The sequence below is a fragment of the Sminthopsis crassicaudata genome, chromosome 5 (assembly GCF_048593235.1).
Source record: "Sminthopsis crassicaudata isolate SCR6 chromosome 5, ASM4859323v1, whole genome shotgun sequence".
Taxonomy (NCBI): domain Eukaryota; kingdom Metazoa; phylum Chordata; class Mammalia; order Dasyuromorphia; family Dasyuridae; genus Sminthopsis; species Sminthopsis crassicaudata.
In genome coordinates this window covers 11347704-11368263 of record NC_133621.1, presented here as the reverse complement: position 1 = coordinate 11368263, position 20560 = coordinate 11347704, and the positions used below count along the sequence as shown (strand labels likewise).

The 20560-nt window shown below is 35.6% G+C and overlaps 1 protein-coding gene across 1 annotated transcript in view; it reads right to left on the bottom strand.

Annotated features, from left to right (window-relative positions):
• Nucleotides 1–14489: 14489 nt before the first annotated feature.
• Nucleotides 14490–20560, bottom strand: part of SP4 (Sp4 transcription factor) — a 50820-nt gene continuing 44749 nt past the window's right edge. The window contains 1 exon segment of the mRNA XM_074270770.1: nt 14490–19430. Coding sequence (XP_074126871.1) covers nt 19183–19430 — 248 coding nt within the window. The 3' untranslated portion in view covers nt 14490–19182.

The following is a 20560-nucleotide window of genomic DNA, read 5'->3' as shown; positions in this document are numbered from 1 at the left end:
TTCCGCTCTTTAGTATTTCTTTGGGATATAAGCCCAGTAGTAGCACTGCTGAATCAAAGGGTATGCACAGTTTGATAACTTTTTGGGCATAGTTCCAAATTGCTCTCCAGAATGTCTAGATTCTTTCACAACTCCATCAACAATGTATCAGTGTCCCAGTTTTCCCACATCCCCTCCAACATTCATCATTATTTGTTCCTGTCATCTTAGCCAATCTGACAGGTGTGTAGTGGTATCTCAGAGTTGTCTTGATTTGCATTTCTCTGATCAGTAGTGATTTGGAACACTCTTTCATATGAATGGAAATAGTTTCAATCTGAGAATTGTCTGTTCATATCCTTTAACCATTTATCAATTGGAGAATGGTTTGATTTCTTATAAATTAGGGTCAGTTCTCTATATATTTTGGAAATGAGGCCTTTGTCAGAACCTTTAACTTTAAAAATATTTTCCCAATTTGTTACTTTCCTTCTAATCTTGTTTGCATTAGTATTGTTTGTACAGAAACTTTTTAGTTTGATGTAATGAAAATCTTCTATTTTGTGATCAATAATGATCTCTAGTTCTCCTCTGGTTATAAATTCCTTCCTCCTCCACAGGTCTGAGAGGTAGACTATCCTCTGTTGCTCTAATCTGTTTATGATTTCATTCTTTATGCCTAAATCATGGTCACATTTTGATCTTATCTTGGTATATGGTGTTAAGTGTGGATCCATATCTAATTTCTGCCATACTAATTTCTAGTTTTCCCAACAGTTTTTTCCAAATAATGAATATTTTTATCCCTAATGTTGGTATCTTTGGGTTTGTCAAAGACTAGATTGCTATAGATGTAACCTTTTTTGTCCTTTGTATCTAATCTGTTCCACTGATTTACCAGTCTATTTCTTAGCCAATACCAAATGGTTTTGGTGACTGCTGCTATATAATATAGCTTTAGATCAGGTACACTTAGACCACCTTCATCTGACTTTTTTTTCATTAGTTCCCTTGCAATTCTCAACCTTTTATTCTTCCATATGAATTTTGTTGTTATTTTTTCTAGGTCATTAAAATTGTTTCTTGGGAGTCTATTTGGAATAGCACTAAATAAATAGATTAGTTTGGGGAGTATTGTCATCTTTATTATATTCGCTCGGCCTATCCAAGAGCACTGAATGTCTTTCCAATTATTTAAATCTGACTTTATTTTTGTGGCAAGTGTTTTGTAATTTTTGGATGTAAATATAATTTGACTTTATTGTGATGATATAAAAAAGAAACTAAGGGTGGAAAAGGTATTGTACTGGAAGAGGAGGGAAAGGGGAGATAAAATAGAATAAATTAGATCTCATGAAGAGGCAAAAAAGATCTATTACAATCGAGGAAAGAAGGGAGGGGAATGAGCATTGTATGAACCTTAATCTCATTGGATTTGGCTCAAAGAGAGAATATCTGACATTTAATTTCATAGAGAAACTTGTCTCACCCTATATGGAAATAGGAAAAGAAAAGTTAAAAGGAAAGGGGGAAACAAATAGAAGGGAGAACATAAGTAGAAGGGTAAAGGGATAAGAAAGAAGGGAGGCTGTTTGAGGGAGGTAGAAGCCAGAAATGAAACACTGGTGAGGAGAGAAAGGAGGAAAGAAAAAATAAAAGTATGACTTGGGAAAAAATAAGAGGGCAGGCAATACAGAGTAATTTTAATTGTGAATGTGAATGGGATGAACTCTCCCATAAAATGGAAGTAGGTAGCAGACTAGATTAAAAGCGAGACTACTACAATATGTTATTTATAAGAAACATATTTAAAACAGAGTGATACATACAGAGTAAAGGTAAAAGGCTGGAGCAGAATCTTTTAGGCTTCAGCTGAAGTAAAAACAAAACAATAAAAAAAAGCAAGGGTAGCAATCCTGACCTCAGCTCAAGCAATTAGATCCAATTAAAAGAGACACAGAAAGAAACTATATTTTGTTAATAGGTAAACTAGATAATGAAGTAAGGTCAATACATATATGCAATGAGAAAGTGCTCTAAATCACTATTGATCAGAAAAATGCAAATTAAGACAACTCTGAGGTTGCAAATTAAGACAACCTCTCAGATTGGCTAAGATGACAGGAAAAGATAGTGACTAGTGTTAGAGATGTGGGAAAATTGGGACACTAATGCGTTGTTGGTAGAATTGTGAACATTCCAACTATTCTGGAGAGCAATTTAAAAAAAATTGTGCAAAAATATTTATGGCAGCACTTTTTGTAAGAAACTGGAAATGGAATGGATGCTTATCAATTGGAGAATGGTTGAATAAGTTACTGGATATGAATGTTATGGAATATTAGTGTTCTATAAGAAACCCATTAACAGGATGATTTCATAGAAGCCTGGAGAGAATTACAGGAACTGATGCTAAGTGACATAAACAGAACCAGGAGAATAATTATAAATAACAAAAACCAGATTTTAGGACCAGCAGATTTTAGAATTCTTATGGGCATGGCTCCTTTCAACAGTGAAATGATTCAGGCCAGTTCCAATGGTCTTAGATGAAGATTGCTATCTGCACCCAGAGAGAGGACTGTGGGAACTGAGTGTGAATCACAACATAGTGTTTTCACTCTTTTTGTTGTTTGCCTGCATTTTGTTTTCTTTCTCCTTTTTTTTTCCTATTTGATCTGATACTAGAACCATTCCCAATAAGATCAGGGATGAAATAATGTTGCCACTATCACAATTATTATTCAATATTGTATTAGAAATGTTAGCTTAACAATAAGAGAAGAAAAGAAATTAAAGGAATTTGAATAAGTAATGAGGAAACCAAATAATCACTTTGCAGATGCTATACTTAGAGAATCCTAGAGAATCAACTACTAAGAAACAATTCACACAATTTTAGCAAAGTTGCAGGATGCACAATAAATCCACAAAATCATCAGCATTTTTACATGTTACCAATTTAGTATCAAGAAATACAGAGAGATATCTACCCAGGTTACTTATACCTTCGGAATCTAATACTTAATGTGCAACAAGAAAACAGTATTTACATACATATATTATATCTAGGTTATATTGTAACATATGTAAAATGTATGGGATTGCCTGTCATCAAGGGGAGGGAGTAGAGGGAGGGAGGGGATAATTTGGAAAAATGAATACAAGGGATAATATTATAAAAAAATACTCATGCAAATATACTGTGAAAAAATATAAATAAATAAAAATTTTAAAAAAGAAATACAAAGAGAAATTAAAAAAAATAAACGTATATAAAATATTCGGGAGTCTATTTGTGAAAACAAAATCAAGAACATAACAGCAAAATACTTTCCACAAAAAATAAAATCAGATGTAATCAATTGAAAGGATTCAAGTGCTCATGAGCAGGCTGAGTTAATATAATAAAAATGTCAATTCTACCTAAATTAATCGACTCATTCAGTGCCATACCAATGAATTTCCCAAGAAGTTATTTTACAAAGCTAAAAAAAAATATAAAGTTCATCTAGAACAAAAGATCAAGCATTTCAAGGGAATTAATGAAAAAAGATGCAAATGAAGATGGCCTAGCTGTACCAGACCTAAAACTATTATAAAGCAGTAGTCATCAAAAACATTTGGTACTGGCTAAGAAATAGAATAGTTGATCAGTGGAATAGGTTAGGTTCACAAGTCAATGATTATAGTAATCTAGTATTAGATAAACCCAAAGATTCCGGCTTCTGGGATAAACTCACTATTTGACAAAAATTGCTGAGAAAATTGGAAATTAGTATGTCAGAAAGCAGTCATTGACCCACACCTAACACCTATACTGAGAAGGTCGAAATCGGTTCATGATTTAGACATGATGTTATAAGCAAATAGAAGAACAGAGGATAGTCTACCTCTCAGATTTATGGAGAAGGAAGGAATTTATGGCCAAAGAAAAACTAGAGTACATTGTGAAATTTAAAAAATGAATACTTTTGATTATATTAAATTTAAAAGGTTTTATACAAACAAAATCAAGGCAGACAGGATTAGAAGGGAAGCAGAAAACTAGGGGACATTTTTACAACCAAGGATTCTGATAAAGATCTCACTTCTAAAATACATAATGGACTCTAGCCATTCCCCAATTGATAAATGGTTAAAGGATATGAACAGAGAATTTTCAGATGAAGAAATTAAAACCATTTCTAGTCCTATGAAAAAAATGCTCTAAATCACTATTGATCAGAGAAATACAAATTAAGAAAACTCTGAGGTTATTACTACATACCTGTCAGATTGTCTAAGATGACAGGAAACAATAATGACCATTGTTGGAGGGGATGTGGGAAAACTGGGACATTAATACATTATTGGTGGAGCTGTGAACTGATTCAACCATTCTGGAGAGCAATCTGGAACTATGAGCAATGGGCTATCAAACTGTGCAACCCCTTTGATCCAGCAGTGATTCCACTGGACCTGTAGCCCAAAGATCTTAAAGGAGGAAAAAGAACCCACATGTGCAAAAATATTTGTGGCAGCCCTTTTTGGAGTGGCAAGGAACTGGAACCTGAGTGAATGCCCATAAGTTAGAGAATGGCTGAAAAAGTTATAGTATATGAATGTTATGTAATATTACTGTTCTATAAGAGAAGATCTGGAGGATTAGTTCAGAAAGGCCTGTACTTTACATGACTTACATGAACTGATGCTAAGTGAAGTGAGCAGAACCAGGAGATCATTGTACATAGAAACAGCAAAATTATACAATATTCAATTCTGATGGACACGGCTCTTTTCCATAGCAAGGTGATTCAGGTCAGTTCCAATGGTTTTGTAATGGAGAGAGGAATCTGCATCCAGAGAAAGGACTGTGGGGACTGAATAGCAATCACGATATAGTATTTTCACTTTTTTTGTTTTCTTTTCCTTTTTTTGATCTGATTTTTCTTGTACCACATGATAATTATGAAAATATGTATAGAAGAATTGCACATGTTTAATATATATTGGATTGCTTGCCACCCCACATGGGGGGAAGAAAGGGAGAAAAAAATTAGAACTTAAGGTTTTGCAAGGGTGAATGTTGAAAACTATGCATATGTTTTGAAAATAAAATCTTTATATAAAAATATTTTTCATTGTTCCATCTTGTCTCTGGAATAAAACTTCTGAGAATTCAGTCTGGTATTCAAAGTCTTCCCCAATCTGTATGTCACTCACCCTTTCAGCCTTATTTTTTTAACATTTGATATTTTCATTATCCCCAGTTACTTGTAAAACATATTTGTTTTTTAAAACTTTGAGTTCCAGATTCTCTCCCTTCCTCTCCAAGCCTCCAATTGAGAAGGCACATATGAAGTTATGCAAAACATTTCCATAAAAGTCACGTTTGTGAATAAAAATTTAGATCTTCTTCCTTTCCAAAAATAACTCAGGAAAAATTAAAGCAAAAAGAGAGAGAGAGAGAGAGAGAGAGAGAGAGAGAGAGAGAGAGAGAGAGAGAGAGAGAGAGAGAGAGAGAGAGAGACAAAGAATAGTATGCTTCAATATGTTTTCACACACAATCAGTTCCTTCATTGGGTATGAATAGCATTTTTCATTATTAATCCTTCAGAGTAGTCTGCAACATTGTATTGATGAGAATAGCAGTCGTTCACAGCTGATCATCCCACAATATTGCTATGGCTTTGTACACAGTACATTTCATTTTGCTTGTGTTCATGGATAACTTTCCAGGTTTTCCAGGCCCATCGAATATTCCATTATAATCATATACCACAATTTATCCAGTTATTTCCCAACTGATAGGCATCCTCTCACTTTCCAAGACTTTGCCCTAAGAAGAGAGCTGTTATAAACATTTTGCCCATATAGATGCATTTCCTTTTTTTTTTTTTTTTTTTAAATCTCTTTTATGAGTCATGCCTAGTAGTGGTATTGTTAGCTTAAAGGATTTGCAGGATTTTATAGCCTTTGGGCATAGTTCATATCTTTTGATCATGTATAAATTAGGGAATGGCTGTTTTATTTTAATTATTTTTTTAAATTGACAAACATATGCATGGGTAATTTTTCCAACACTGATCCTTGCAAAACCTTTTGTTCCTCTCCTTCCCCCACCCTCTCCTCTATCTGGCAGGTAGTCCAATACATGTTAAATATGTTGAAATACATGGTAAATCCAATATATGTGTATATATTTATATAGTTATCTTGCTGCACAAGAAAAATTGGATCAAGAAAAAAAAAACCTGTGAAAGAAAACAAAAAGCAAGCAAACAACAACAGAGTGAGAATACTATATTGTGGTCCACACTCAGCTCCCACAGGCCTCTCTTTGTATGTAGATGGCTCTCTTCATCACTGAACAATTGGAATTGGTTTGAATCATCTCATTGTATAATCTTCTTGTTGCCGTGTACAATGATCTCTTGGTTCTGCTCATTTCACTGAGCATCAATGCCTGTCAGTCTCTCCAGGCCTTTCTGAAATCCTCCTGCTGGTCGTTTCTTATAGAACAATAATATTCCATAACATTCATATACCATAATTTATTCAATCATTCTCCAGCTGATAGGCAGCTACTCAGCTTCCAGCTTCTTGGCACTACAAAAAGGGCTGCCACAAACGCTTTTGCACATGTAGGTCCTTTTCCCTCCTTTAAAATCTCTTTGGGACATAAGTCTAGTAGAAACATGCACAATTTAATAGCTTTTTGAGCAAAGTTCCAGTTTGCTATCCAGAATGGTTGGATCTGTTTATAGTTCCACCAATAATGTATCAGTGTCCCAGTTTCCCACATCTGCTCCAACATTGGTCATTATTTTTTTTTGTCATCTTAGTCAATCTGACAGGTGTCTGGTCGTATCTCAGAGTTGTTTTAATTTGCATTTCTCTGATCAATAGTGATTTGGAACACTCTTTCATATGACTACAAATAGTTTCAATTTTTTTTCATCTGAAAATTGTCTGTTCATATCCTGACTATTTATCAATTGGAGAATGGCTAGAATTCTTATAAACTTGAGTCAATTCTTTATATATTTTAGAAATGAGGACTTTATTAGAACCTTTGAATATAAAAATGTTTTCCCAGTTTACTGCTTCCATTCTAATCTTGTCTGCATTAGTTTTGTTTGTATAAAAACTTTTCAACTTAATCAAAATTATCTATTTTGTGATCAATAATGATCTTTAGTTCTTCTTCAGTCACAAATTCCTTCCTACTCCATAGATACGAAAGGTAAAGTATCCTATGTTCTTCTAATTTGTTTATAATTCTTTATGTCTAGATCATGAACTTATTTTGACCTTAATGTGGTATATAGTGTTTTGTGTGGGTCAATGCCTACTTTCTGCCATACTAATTTCCAATTTTCCCAAGTGTTTTTGTCAAATAGTGAATTCTTATCACAAAAGCTGGGGTCTTTGGGTTTGTCAAACATTAGATGCTGTAGTTATTGACTGTTTTGTTCTGTGAACTTAAACTATTCCACTGATCAACTGCTCTGTTTCTAAGCCAGTACTAAATGGTTTTGATTAATACTACTTTATAATATGGTTTTAGATCTGGTACAGCTAGTCCATCTTCATTAGCTTTTTTTCATTAATTCCCTTGAAATTCTTGACCTTTTGTTCTTCCAGATAAATTTTGTTATTATTTCTAGTTCAGCAAAATAGTTTCTTGGGAGTTTGATTGGTAGAACACTAAATAAATAGATTAGTTTAGGGAGTATTGTCATCTTTATTATATTTGGCTATTGATAGTCAATTATGCTAATAGTTTTCCTAATATTGAACCAGCCCTACATTCCTGGTATAAATCCTACTTGGTTGTGGTGTATTATCTGGGGGATGGTTTTCTGTAATCACTTTGCTAATATTTTAGTAAGATTTTTGCATCAATATTAGGGAGATTGGTCTATAATTCTCTTTCTCTGTTTTTATCCTACCTGGTTTAGGTAGCAGTACCATGTCTGTGTCATAAAAGGAATTGGGTAGGAGTTCTTCATTCCCTATTTTTTCAAATAGTTTATATAGTATTGGAGTTAATTGTTCTTTAAATATTTGGTAGAATTCACATGTAAATCCATCTGGTCCTGGGGATTTTTTCTTAGGGAGTTGATTAATAGTTTTTTCCATTTCTTTTTCTAAAATGAGACTATTTAAGTAATTTATTTCCTCTTCTGTTAATCTGGGCAATCTACAATTTTATAAGTATTCCTCCATTTTGCTTGGTTATCAAATTTATTGACATAAAGTTGGACAAAATAACTCCTAATTATTACTCTAATTTTCTCTTTATTGGTGGAAAGTTCTCCCTTTTCATTTTTGAGGCTTTGATTTTCTTCTTTCCTTTTTCTAATCAAATTAACTAAAGGTTTATCTATTTTCTTGTTGTTTTTTTCCCATAAAACTAACTCTTAGTTTTATTTATTCAGTAATTTTTTACTTTCAATTTTATTAATCTCTTCTTTTATTTTTAGAATTTCAAGTTTGGTATTTGATTGGGGTTTTTTAATTTGTTATTTTTCTAGCTTGTTATTTGCAAGCCTAATTCATTGATCTTCTTTCTCTTATTTTATGCAAGTAAGCATCTAGAGACATAAAATTTCCCCTTATTACCACTTTGCCTGCATCCCACAAATTTTGGTATGTTGTCTCATTATCATTCTCTTGGATTAAATTATTAATTGTGTCTATGATTTGCTGTTTCACCCATTCATTCTTTAGGATGAGATTGTTTAGTTTCCAATGACTTTTTGCTCTATTTCCCCCTGGCCTTTTATTGAAAGTAATTTCTGAAAAAATATGCATTTACTATTTTTGCCTTTCTGCATTTGATCTTGAGGTCTTTATGTCCTTATATATGGTCAATTTTTGTATAGGTTTCATGAACTGACGAAAAGAAAGTATACACCTTTCTGTCTCCATTCAATTTTCCCCAAAGATCTATCATATCTAACTTTTCTAGTATTCTGATTTACCTTTTTAACTTCTTTATTTTGTGGTTTGATTTATCTAGTTCTGAGAGGTAAAGATTGAGATCCCCCACTAGAATAGTTTTGCTGCCTTATTTCTTCTTGCAGCTCTCTTTAACTTCTCCTCTAGAATCCTCTAAATTCCTAAAGGAATTTAGATGCTATAGCACTTGGTGCATATATGTTTAGTATTGATATTGCTTCATTATCTATGATACCTTTTAGCAAGATTTAGTTTCCTTCCTTATCTCTTTTAATTAGATCAATTTTTACTTTTGTTTGATCTGAGATCAGGATTGCTATCTCTCCTTTTTTTTTTTTTACTTGCATAATAGAGTCTACTCCAGCCTTTTACCTTTATTCTGTATGTATCACTCTGCTTTAAATATGTTTCTTGTAAATAACATATAGTAGGATTCTGGCTTTTAATACAGTCTGCTATCCACTTTATGGGAGAGTTCACCCCATTCACATTTATAGTTAAAACTACTAGAGACAACGGCTCTCTACTGGAAGAAGAATCTGTCCGAGAGATTTGAGTTAACACAGCAGATGATCTCCCAGAGAGCAATCAGCAGCTTCTGGAGACAACAGCACGTTACAAATTGGCATCCACAGGTAGCCCTAGGGAACTTCTAAATTTAGTTCTCTATACCATTAATTTTCTAATTTTAGGCAAAGATGCTCCTTTGGAGGAGATCATAAGACGCTGTGCTACAGTGGGAACAAATGCTTTTTACATCCGGACTATGATCAACGTGGGGCAAGAACTTTTGCTTATCCTGACAAGGACTTATTCTGAGCCCTTCAGAGGAGCTAGACTGGACCATTGCAATTTGGCGCCTGAACAAGAACAGACATGATCCTGATTCCAGTGGAAAAGCCTCCAAACCAGACAGTTGCCATCAACTCTGGTCCAGAGTAGTGACTTCCCTCTTTTATCCTCCCAGAGAATGGGCGTGGGATAATGCAAGGGCTTCTGGGAAAAATTACTTCAACCAATGGACTTGTTCCTCCTAAGCATGCAAGCTCTTCCCCAGAAATTCACAAGTAAAACTCCCAGTCATGGCCGGAACTAGAGAATTGTCAAGTACCGACTTAGCACTTAGTAAGAACCTAATATCTCATTATCTCATTAGCACTTAGTAAGAACCTAACACCCAATATTTTACTTTTGAGCACTATTTGCCTCAAGCAGTCCTCCCCCTTTAGAGACCCTCTCCCTTTCTTACACCTTACCCCTACTATGTCTGTTTTCCCCTCTATTTAGCCTATCCCCTTCTCTTTTTCCCCTTTCCCCTCCCACTTTTCTATAAGGTGAGAGAAGATTTAGCAAATTCAACTTCTTGTATGTTCATTTCGTTTTTTCCAACCAACTCTCTACTCACTTTCATTCCTGGTCAAACAAATGTTCAATAATTCATGTGCAGTTCACTTAGGCTTAACTGTCCAGCAAGGCCAAAAGCTAACAACACTTACACAAATTTATGTATTCTGTCCTATCCAAAAATATTATGTCTAATATTTTTTGAGCCAAATCTGATGAGTGATATTCACATAATGTTCATCACCTTCCCTTCTTTCCCTCAATTATAATAAGTTTTCTTTGCCTCTTACTTAGATGTAATTTCCCTCTTTTTACCTCCACTTTCCCCCTTTTTCTGGTACAATCTCCTTTCGACCTCTAGTTTCTTTTTTTATAGTATAACACTAAAATCAGATTATACATGCACTTTCTATGTATACCCATCACAGAAATACAGTTCTCAAGAGTTCTTTTCTTTTTACCTTTTTATGCTTCTCTTTAAGTTCTATCTTTGGAGGTTAAATTTTTTTTTTGTTTAGTTCTGGTCTTTTCATCAGAAAAAATGGAACTCATCAGTTTCATTGAATGTCCATCTTCTTCCCTGAAAGAAAATGCTCAGTTTAGCAGAGTAATTTATTCTTGGCTGTCAATTCTAAATTTCAAGGAATTATGTTCCTCAGTGGTTTTTTAATACCTCTTTTCCCATTTGGACATTTTTGCTTTATAAGGCAGTATTCTCCTCATTAGCTTTTTGTATTTCCTTTTGTACTATTCTTAATTCTTTTCCTATTTTTCCCTCTATCTCTCTTATTTGATTTTCAAAATTCTTTTTGAGCTCTTCCATGCCCTGAGACTTTTTTTTTTCTTGGCAGTTTTGCATATAGGAGCTTTGACTTATCTTCTTCTGAATTTCTGTTTTGATTCTCCTTGTCACCATAGTAACTCTATGGTCAGAATCTTTTTCTTTGTTCATTTCCCCAGATTATTATTCAGTTTTTAACTCTTATAGGACCCCATTTCCAAATTGGAGAGTATATTATCCCAAGCTGTTTTCAGGGATCTTTTTAGGAATGTGAAGTTCCCCTTTTTTTGTGTATTCTAATACTCTAAAACTTGTTTAAAGTCATTATTTAAAGGAATATGGAGTGGTTTGGGGGAGAGCTCAGTGAATCCCTGCCTTCACACCACCCTCTTGGCTCTGCCGCCTTTCAGCCTTATTTCTTGGCTTCTCCTTTCATGTTCATTGTATGCCATTCAAACTGGACAATTTACTATTCTCCTCACTTAACACTCAATCTTCTACCTTTACATCTTTGCACAGGTTGTCTCCTTTGGTATGATCTCCCTCTTCATCTCATCTTCACAGGATCCCTATTTTTCCTTCCAAGAACAACTGTCTTACATCAGGCAAAGGCTGGTACTTTTCTTTCCCTTCCCTTCCCTTCTCCTCCACCTCTCTCTATCTAGTCCATCTCTCTCCATCTCTCTTTACTTCCCCTCCCTCTCCCTCTTCATCTCTGTTTCTCTATCTCTTTGAAACTACTTTCTTATTACTTTTGGTTTACATACTTATTTGTACATTTTGTACTCCACTTCTACCAGTAGAAAGCGAGGTTCTTGAAGACAAGTGCTATGTATGCTTCCTTCGTTTTTTTGGGTCCCCAGTGCCAAATGTGCATTTAACAAAGAATGCTTGTCACTGCTGTTAATTACAGCCTGGTTTGAGCAGCTGCACCTTTAATAGAATTGTAATCTTCCCCCCAAATTGTGGCTCCCTGAGTTTCTGCAACACCAAAGATCTCCCAGTATAGACAAGAAGACAGTGGATTCATTATTCCCTTTGTGTGGTTGAAGAGAATCACTGTGGACAGGAAATGGCTCATCAGCCTTTGAAAACAATCACTTCCATTGGATCCTTCTGGCTTCTTAAGTGGTCCAAGAGTACAGGGCCTTTTAATGCAGCTATCTCAGATGAATGATGTCACCTTCATTATGGCTCGCTGCTTTCTGGCTGCCTTCCCTTGCCAATGCCAAGTTGGCACCAAGGGAGCTGGCACTGACCTTCCATTTCCACCAGGAACTCAGTCAGGGGAAAGAGACTATAGATGCGTGTGGGAGGGCTCTCCCACTGAAGGAAGGAAAGCCTGGATGCCAGAGTGGGGGTTAAACATGTCTTTGATTAAATACTCCACTTTTTAAAGTCATCTTGATTATAGTCCCTACATTTTCAACCAGGTCACTTCCCAGGCCACCAAAGCAGTTTACCAAGAGACTGACTTTAAGAGGGGAAGATTTATGGGAAAATGGAGTTTTACACTGAGAATGCAGTTCTCAGTGGACAAAAGGTCCTGGCAGTTAAGTGAGCTACTGAGGTCCATCTGCAAAAGACCTTAATTGAAGGAAGCTGTTATATTTTCCCTAGGTCTCCACTTTCCTTCTAATGTTGTTTGCATTGGGTTTGTACTTCTTAATTTAATATAATCAAAATTACCCATTTTGCAATTCATAATGTACTTTAGTTCTTCTCTGGCCACAAATTCCTCTTTCTCCATAGATATGAGAGGTAGACTTATCCTCTGTTCTTCTAATTTACTTATAGTATCACTATGTTTAAATCACAAATCTACTTCAACCTTATCTTGGTATAGGTGTTGGCCAATGCCTTTTTGCTGCCATACTATTTTCTAATTTTCCCAGCAATTGTTGTCAAATAGTAAGATCTTATCCCAGAAACTGGGGTCTTTGGGTTTATCAAACACTACATAACTGTAGTCATTGACCACTGTCTTGTGATCTGATTCCTTTTTTAAACATCTCTTCCATTCAATTCCCTCACTTCCTCCCAACTTCCTGATTTTATCTGAGAAGTCCAGATTGTAATTTGGAATCTTTCCTCTTCCTCAACATCACATCAGTTGTCATCTTGTTGAGTCGGTTCCCTTCTCTTGGCCTTGTCCCCTACAGTTACTATGTCATTCAATTATATGATGTAATAATGATCTAGGGACAATATCAGTTGATTTTCTGGACTCCAACCACAGCCCCAACAGATCTCTTTGCCTGTGTCCTGCCTACCTCAAAGGAGTATCTTAAGACACAGGCAGGGATTTCATCACATCACTTTTATGCTGAAATGACTTCCAGTCAGTGACTCCCAGTTGCCATAGGATCACCACAAACTCAAACTGGCATTTAAAATCCTACATAATTGGGACTGGGGGAAAGGGAATAAACATTTAGTTAGAATTGTGTCAGTCATTGTGCCAAGTGTCTAAAAAAATCCCAAACTCATTTAAATCCTAACAACAATCCTACGAAGGTAGGGTATTATTTCCATTTTATGAAGAAACTGAACCAGAGGTTAAATGTGCAGCCCAGGGTTACACAGCTATAGGATTGGAGCTCAGGACTTCCCGCTTCCAGGCCCACCACCTTCTCCAAACTATCTTTGTAGCCTTAGTTTGCATTCTTCTTCCTAATCTCTATATTCTAGCTGAAGCAAAGGAGCAGTTCCCCAAAACAATTCCATTTCCCATCCTTGGCCATTTATCCATGTTTTTCCTCAGACTTTGTCTTCAAGATCTGGCTCACAGGCTTTCTCTTGCCTATGCTGCCAATCAAATATGTTCCCTTCCCCCTAAAACTATCTTGTACTATACAGGAGGTCTTAGCCTGGAGCTCCATTACCTCCAATCCCTAACCTCCAGGGAGAATAGATCTCAGGGGATCCATGAAGTTGGATGGGAAAAAAATCATATTGTTATTTTCACTAATATCTGAATCGGGGCCCTTAAACTTTGTCACGGACTTATTCGTCAATGATCAGATGAAGCCTACGGGTCTGTCAAAATAATTTTTAAATGCATACAATAAACTGTATAAGTTATAGAGGTAAAAATTATATTTAAGTACCATTAAAAACTATTTTTTAAAAGCCAAGTTCACAGACTCCAGGTGAGTCCTTTTCCAATTGAAACTTAGCACTTCTTTCATTTATTTAAAAACACAATTGTGACAAGGGATCCACAGAGGTCCCATGTGACAGAAACCTTCTACTACACTTTACCCCAGAGACATTTTGTATGGTCCTAGTGGAATGGAAACAATTTGACACAGGGATGCTTTATCGAGGATCCCCCAGTGTCTGGCAATGTCTTGTATACAGTAAGAATCAAATATTTGTTTAAAATGAATTACTCCACACATTAATGAGCAAACTTCAAATAATTAAAGTACGCTTATTGTAAAAATGATATTAAACAATTTATTTTCTTTCGTTTTGAACATCTGCCTCAAGGTTATTATAAACATCAAAGATTATTTCACTGTAAGTACACAGATGTGTTGGTCGACTTCCAGTTAATGAACGCCAGATAAATTAAATTTTACTATTTCTATTATATTGAATCATATGGCAAAAATGGAGTACTGAAATCTTCACTGGCCTATGCATCAAAATAGCACTTTTCATATGCAGATTTGATGAGATCCTGGAGGTTGAAGGAAAACTTTAAAGAATATTAAATCCTATTTTACAGTTCCTTTACGAATCTTATTTATTTCTGCACAATCCATTTTTGTCCCCAGTGCATCACCCCAGGAATACATGACAGCAAGCCTTAGGAATGGAGTATATTTTAAAAGAAGAATTTTGGTGGAATAAAAAGGGAGCTGGGAAGAGCAAGTGGCTTTATGGCTGGTGCTATGGACAGTACCTTGATGAGTTGGTGGATGGGCCTAGTGTGCTCCGGCAGCAAGGACGCTGCAAGAGACAGCAGCATTCATTGCCAGTTGCCATGGCCCGTAAGTCACCTGGATGCTTCCCATTCACAGCAGCACCAGGGGCTTTTTACAAGCAAACACCTGAAAGACACATGCTTTGAAGGACTTGTGGGTAATTCTTTATTCGGCTTGATTATATCATGAACACCCGATGTCTAGGGGCAGCAAAAATCAGAGGAACAAGAGTTGGATGTGCAGGGTGAGGAAGGCTTCCTGGGAGTCCCAGCTTCCACATAATATTCCGTCAAACCTGTCCTCCCCACCCCCACCTCCATAAAACATCAAGGAATGCTGACGTCACACAGGTGGATTCAAGTGTGCGCTCTCATCCTTTCTAGAATACCATATTACATCTTAGTAGGTCATCATTCTAACAGGGGAGTTGCAAAATTCTACCAAACCAAGATTTTAGGTAGTGTGTATTAGCTTATTTCCTGAATAAAAATTTAACAAAAGTGCACACACTGGCTTGCTCTTTCGCTAAATACATCATCTTTATTTTGATTGGAGCTTTCATTTTTGTGAAAGATCATGCATCTGATTCTTAGAAACTATTTGTTCTGGAAAGGAAACAGCTCTGCAATTTGTTGCAAGGTGTACACTGACCGATTCAGATGCCCTTTTTACTTTGTGAATTCTTTCACAGCTTTTGGCATTTGCCTTTAACAGATTTTTTTTTTTTCTAACTTGAAGAAAAATACATTTCTCTCAGTCTGATTATTTCAAATGAAGCAAGACCACCAGTTACAAATTCATACTGAGTGTGAACTGGTAAATTCCTCCTGTAGGGTCAGTGATATTTGCTGAGAAACAGTGACATGCAAGTAGGGCTTAATTATATGAAACTGCAGAGCCGCCAATCCTTTTTTCAATGAGAAGCATTTGCCATCCAGTGTTCATTGTGATGAGCAGGGTGATCATTCAAACAATTTATTACTGCTTCATGTTATACATAATTAAATGAAGAAACATTTTAAACTCAAGGGAATTTTTAATAGGTTACTTGCAAATTATTTTTGCAGGCAACAACTTGTACATGATTTTATTTCCAAATCCACAAAAACCAAATTTTATACAAATGAGCTCCGTAAAAATGTCAACGAAAGCCCCTGGGCTTAGCTAGCAGATTGTTCAAAATCCTAATCTGTGGGAAACAGTGCTCTTTTCCTGCTTGGTTTCCTTTTTTAAAAATCTTTTTTTTTTTTCCTAGAAAAAAATTTACAAGTGAAATGTTACTACAAAACTTTTTATAAGGAATTTTTGCAAAACATTTACATTTTACCATCAACTATTTCTGTTTCAAAATCATTATATAGATTTAATACCCTATGCTGCACATCAATTTTTGTGGGATGACAATTTAGTGACATGCATAAAAAAACCCACAAGGCATTAAAATGAAGACTTAAATACAAATATTGTTGCAATAAAACAGTTATAAAATTGAAAAATAGGACCTAAACATCATGCTTACCCTAAGTTTGACAAATTAACTTTTTCTCCTAGATTACACACTTTTATTACTGCTCTCATGAGTGTGATAAATAATGACTTAACATCAAGTTCTAATGTAATCGGCAACACATATACACAAACCTAAGCAAAGAAAGCATATTGTAAGAAAAAACTATTCTAACACTGGAATTCTACCATGATAAATACGTAGCTTTGCGCTGATAATTACAATAAAAACAAAGTTTTGTAATGGTGGCAAAGGGAATGAATGGTGAAATGCCATTAAACAGGACCCTCCACACAGCTGTGCCCTATTGCTCACACCAGCTCTATCCCACTGAGTCAAATAAAGGACAATGAAATTTATGATCCTTCTATGACAGAAAAGTGGACTTTGGATGATCTGCAGAACAGACTGTCAGAATGTGGCTAATGCCAGGGGTGAAATGTGCACCTGCTAACACATGTTAATGTACTGTCTATGCTATAAAGCCATCCAGATTCAGTTGGATAAATTTATAATAGGCCTCATTGCTGATTAAAAAAATAACTTCCATTTCTATCAACACCCATCCATAGATATGCAGAAGCAGTGGGCTACGGAATATGCTGCAGAATGCCCTCCTTTTAATGAAAACATGTGACTACAAGGAAACATGATTAAAACATTAACAACGGTTTTTTTGCATAAAGAAATTTATAGCACTGATTGTGTAGCATAAGGACAGATTAAAATAAATGTATTTGATGTTTCAGTTCCTATATAACCAAACAAACAATGAGCACGATAGCAAGTGTTCACTCGTACTAAATGTACTAAACAAAACATCTATCTGCTCTGGAGGCTATAAAGCCGGATACATCGATTGGTAAAGAGTACATTAAATAAAATATACAAAACAATGTACAAAATCCAACTAAAATTTAAAGACTTTGTTACAAGTCTACAAAAGCTTTAAGAAACTTGAAATTTATAAGCACAGTGTAAAATTGTTTTTCCTTTAATCTCAAAGCTTTTTATGCAAACTGAAAGCACAAAAGACCTTCAGCTTTATAGAACGCTACAAAGGGCTGGCCTCAAGTGGACACAGTGTAAACAATGATCAGGACAGTATTTTTCCTTCTTCAAAAACACATGAATTACGACCAAGTTTGGAAGAGAACTCACATGAGAAGTACATTTTTTTTTTTCAGAAAGAGAAAAATGCACAAGACAACAGTTACCTATATATTAAACAATCCCTGAAATTCCAAATTTTAAATAAATTATTCAGGGAAAAAAAGTTACCCTATATAAAACGATCGGTTTCGTTAATTATTTTTCTGTGCAAATATTAAAAAAAAAGTCAAGAACCAATGGTTAAGCTATGGTTGCTACGATCCAAAATTCTCCACATGAAACTTTTGGCCATCTTTCCTGATCAGCGGTGGCAGACTTACAGAAAAGATGGGATGAACTTTACTTTTTTCCTTCAATAGTTATTTGTTTTGAGTTTAGCATATTTTTCAGGTTGCCTTATGAAGGTTTAGTTATTAACATAATAGGAAGAAGCGTAAATATTAAATTCCTTATGAGATTATTAACCCATTACTTGAAATTAAATGTAGTTGGCCAATTTTCAGAAGAGGTAAAAGAAAGTTACAATGTAACTAATAGATTTTCTGCTGGCCTTTAAAAAAAGGGATGATCCACACTTTTCTTTGGCTACCGAGTAAAAGTATAAAGAATTCTGCACAACATCAATATAACTTATATTTACAGAATATGAAACTACAGAATGAATTACACCACTCAGGTAACAACTCTATTTAACCAACTTCCGATAGAAACATTAAAATCAATTTTGTGATCAAAACCAGGGTGAGAAACCCATGAATTCTAACTCTAAACCTTTACATCTAAATTGCCACATTTTATTTTCTTAAAGACATTATGAGTTTTGTGAAACCTTTTTAGTATTTTTCTAAAGTTTAATCTAAGATCGCTTTTAAATTCCTCTCCTGTCTCCAAATGGAGAGATGAATTGGCGTTCCCTGATTGTCTGAGTCCACACTACTATAATGTAGTGGTCATAATTATCTGAGATGTTCCTCAGATTACTTTGTCAGCACTCACCTAATTCAGTTATTGAGGAATTTCTAAGCTGAGAAAAGACGGCCAAAAATATTTTCAGTTTGCTTACAGGAATCCAACTAAGGAAATCCAGCAATATCCCTGTCTTTTTCAGTGCCACAAAGGAAAGGAAATGTATGTAAAACATTACTGATTGAATTTATAACAAAGTACATCCAAAGGAAAACAAGTCCAGTTAAGGTCCAGCCTACAAACTATTTGAGGTCTGTCTTTATAAACATATTAACATACAATGTTAAAAGGGGAAAGTTTCATTTAAAAAATTTACGTGATAATAGTTCCAAATAACTAAAAAGTACAATATGGTGGAAATGCTTTTCCAGAATATCAATTTGAATTTTGTATTTTTGAAAATTGTCTCGATGCACCTGCATACACTTCCCGTGCTGACCCTAAAACTTGGTTGGTTGTTTTGTTTTTTGTTTGTTTTTTTTTTTTAAAGAAGCCAAGCATGAAAACATGATTTCCTACTCTGTAATCCACTTTCCCGGCCCATTTCCGTATCTTGAAAGGTGTGTAAACTGAAGTGCAGCCCTCGACGTCTCTGTGTAAATTCTCTTTCAGAACTCCTCCATGTTGGTTGAAACATTGGGAGTTGCTGGGTTTGAATCTTGCGAAATCGATGCAACTGTCACAATTCTTGGGGAGCCAAGCACCTCGGTCACAGAGGCATCCAGTTCCCCAGAGGTCACAATGGCAAGGGCTGTGCCGCCGCCTTTCTTATTCTGATGAGTTTTGACATGTTTGGAGAGATGGTCGCTCCGCATAAATCTCTTAGAACACTCTGGGCACTCAAATCTCTTTTCACCTAAATAAAAAGCAGACAAATGGAAATGATCATCAAATCCATCTTACTTAATCTCCCCGCTCTGATTCTGCTCTTTCCTGGTTAACAGTAAAGACTGGTTTGCGTGGGGCCATCACAACCCCAAGGACAAGGACATTTACTGCCCTTCCCTCACTTTCAGCTGGACAAGGGACCAATTTTCCCAATGAGGCACCGGGTACCACGTGTCCTTCTGAACGGGAAGAGTGGTATAATGGAGCCTCCCTGGGAAGGCTGGGCTCAGCTGACATCAATTTGCAGGGTCACTTCCATCTCTCTTTTTAAACGGCAGATTGGCAGTGCTGGTATCATACGAGATAAATTCATATGTGATCATATTAGTCCAATGGAGTAGAGTATCTAAAGTAAAAATTAATTTCCAAATTTCAAAAATATTTAATATTATTGTTTTTGCTATTCAGGAATTTAGGCTACAAAGGGAGGGGGGGAATACACTTTAATAAATAAGTGCCTACTATGTGCCAGGCACTGTGCTAAGCACTTTACAAATATCTCATTTGATCCTCCCAGAACCACTGGGAGGGAGATGCTATTATTATTTCCATTTTATGGATGAGGAAACTGAGGCAGATAAAGATCAAGTGGTTTGCCCAGGGTAATGCATCCAGCAAGGGGCGGAGGTCATCCTTGAGCTCAGAATTACTGCAGTTTCTTAAATTCTTCTTAAACTAATGGATTTCAACAATGACTTTTTAAAATAATAGCTTCTTTATTTTCAAAATAGACCAAGATGGTTTAACATTTACTCCTGCAAAACCTTGTGTTCCAAATTTTTTTCTCCCTCCTTTCCCCGACCCCCTCCCTTAGATGGCAAATAATCCAATACATATTTAACACGTGCAATTCTTCTAATTATCATGTTCCACAAGAAAAATCGGGTCAAAAAGGGAAAACATGAGGAAGAAAAAACCAAGCAGGTAAACAATAAGAAAAAGGTGAAAACGCTATGCTGGGATCCGCATTCAGACCCCACAGCTCTCCCTCCGGGGGCCGATGGCACTTTCTATCCCAAGGCTGCTGGAAATGGCCTGAATCACCTGCTAGTTGAAGAGAGCCACGTCCCTCCCAGTTGATCATCACATAAACTTGTT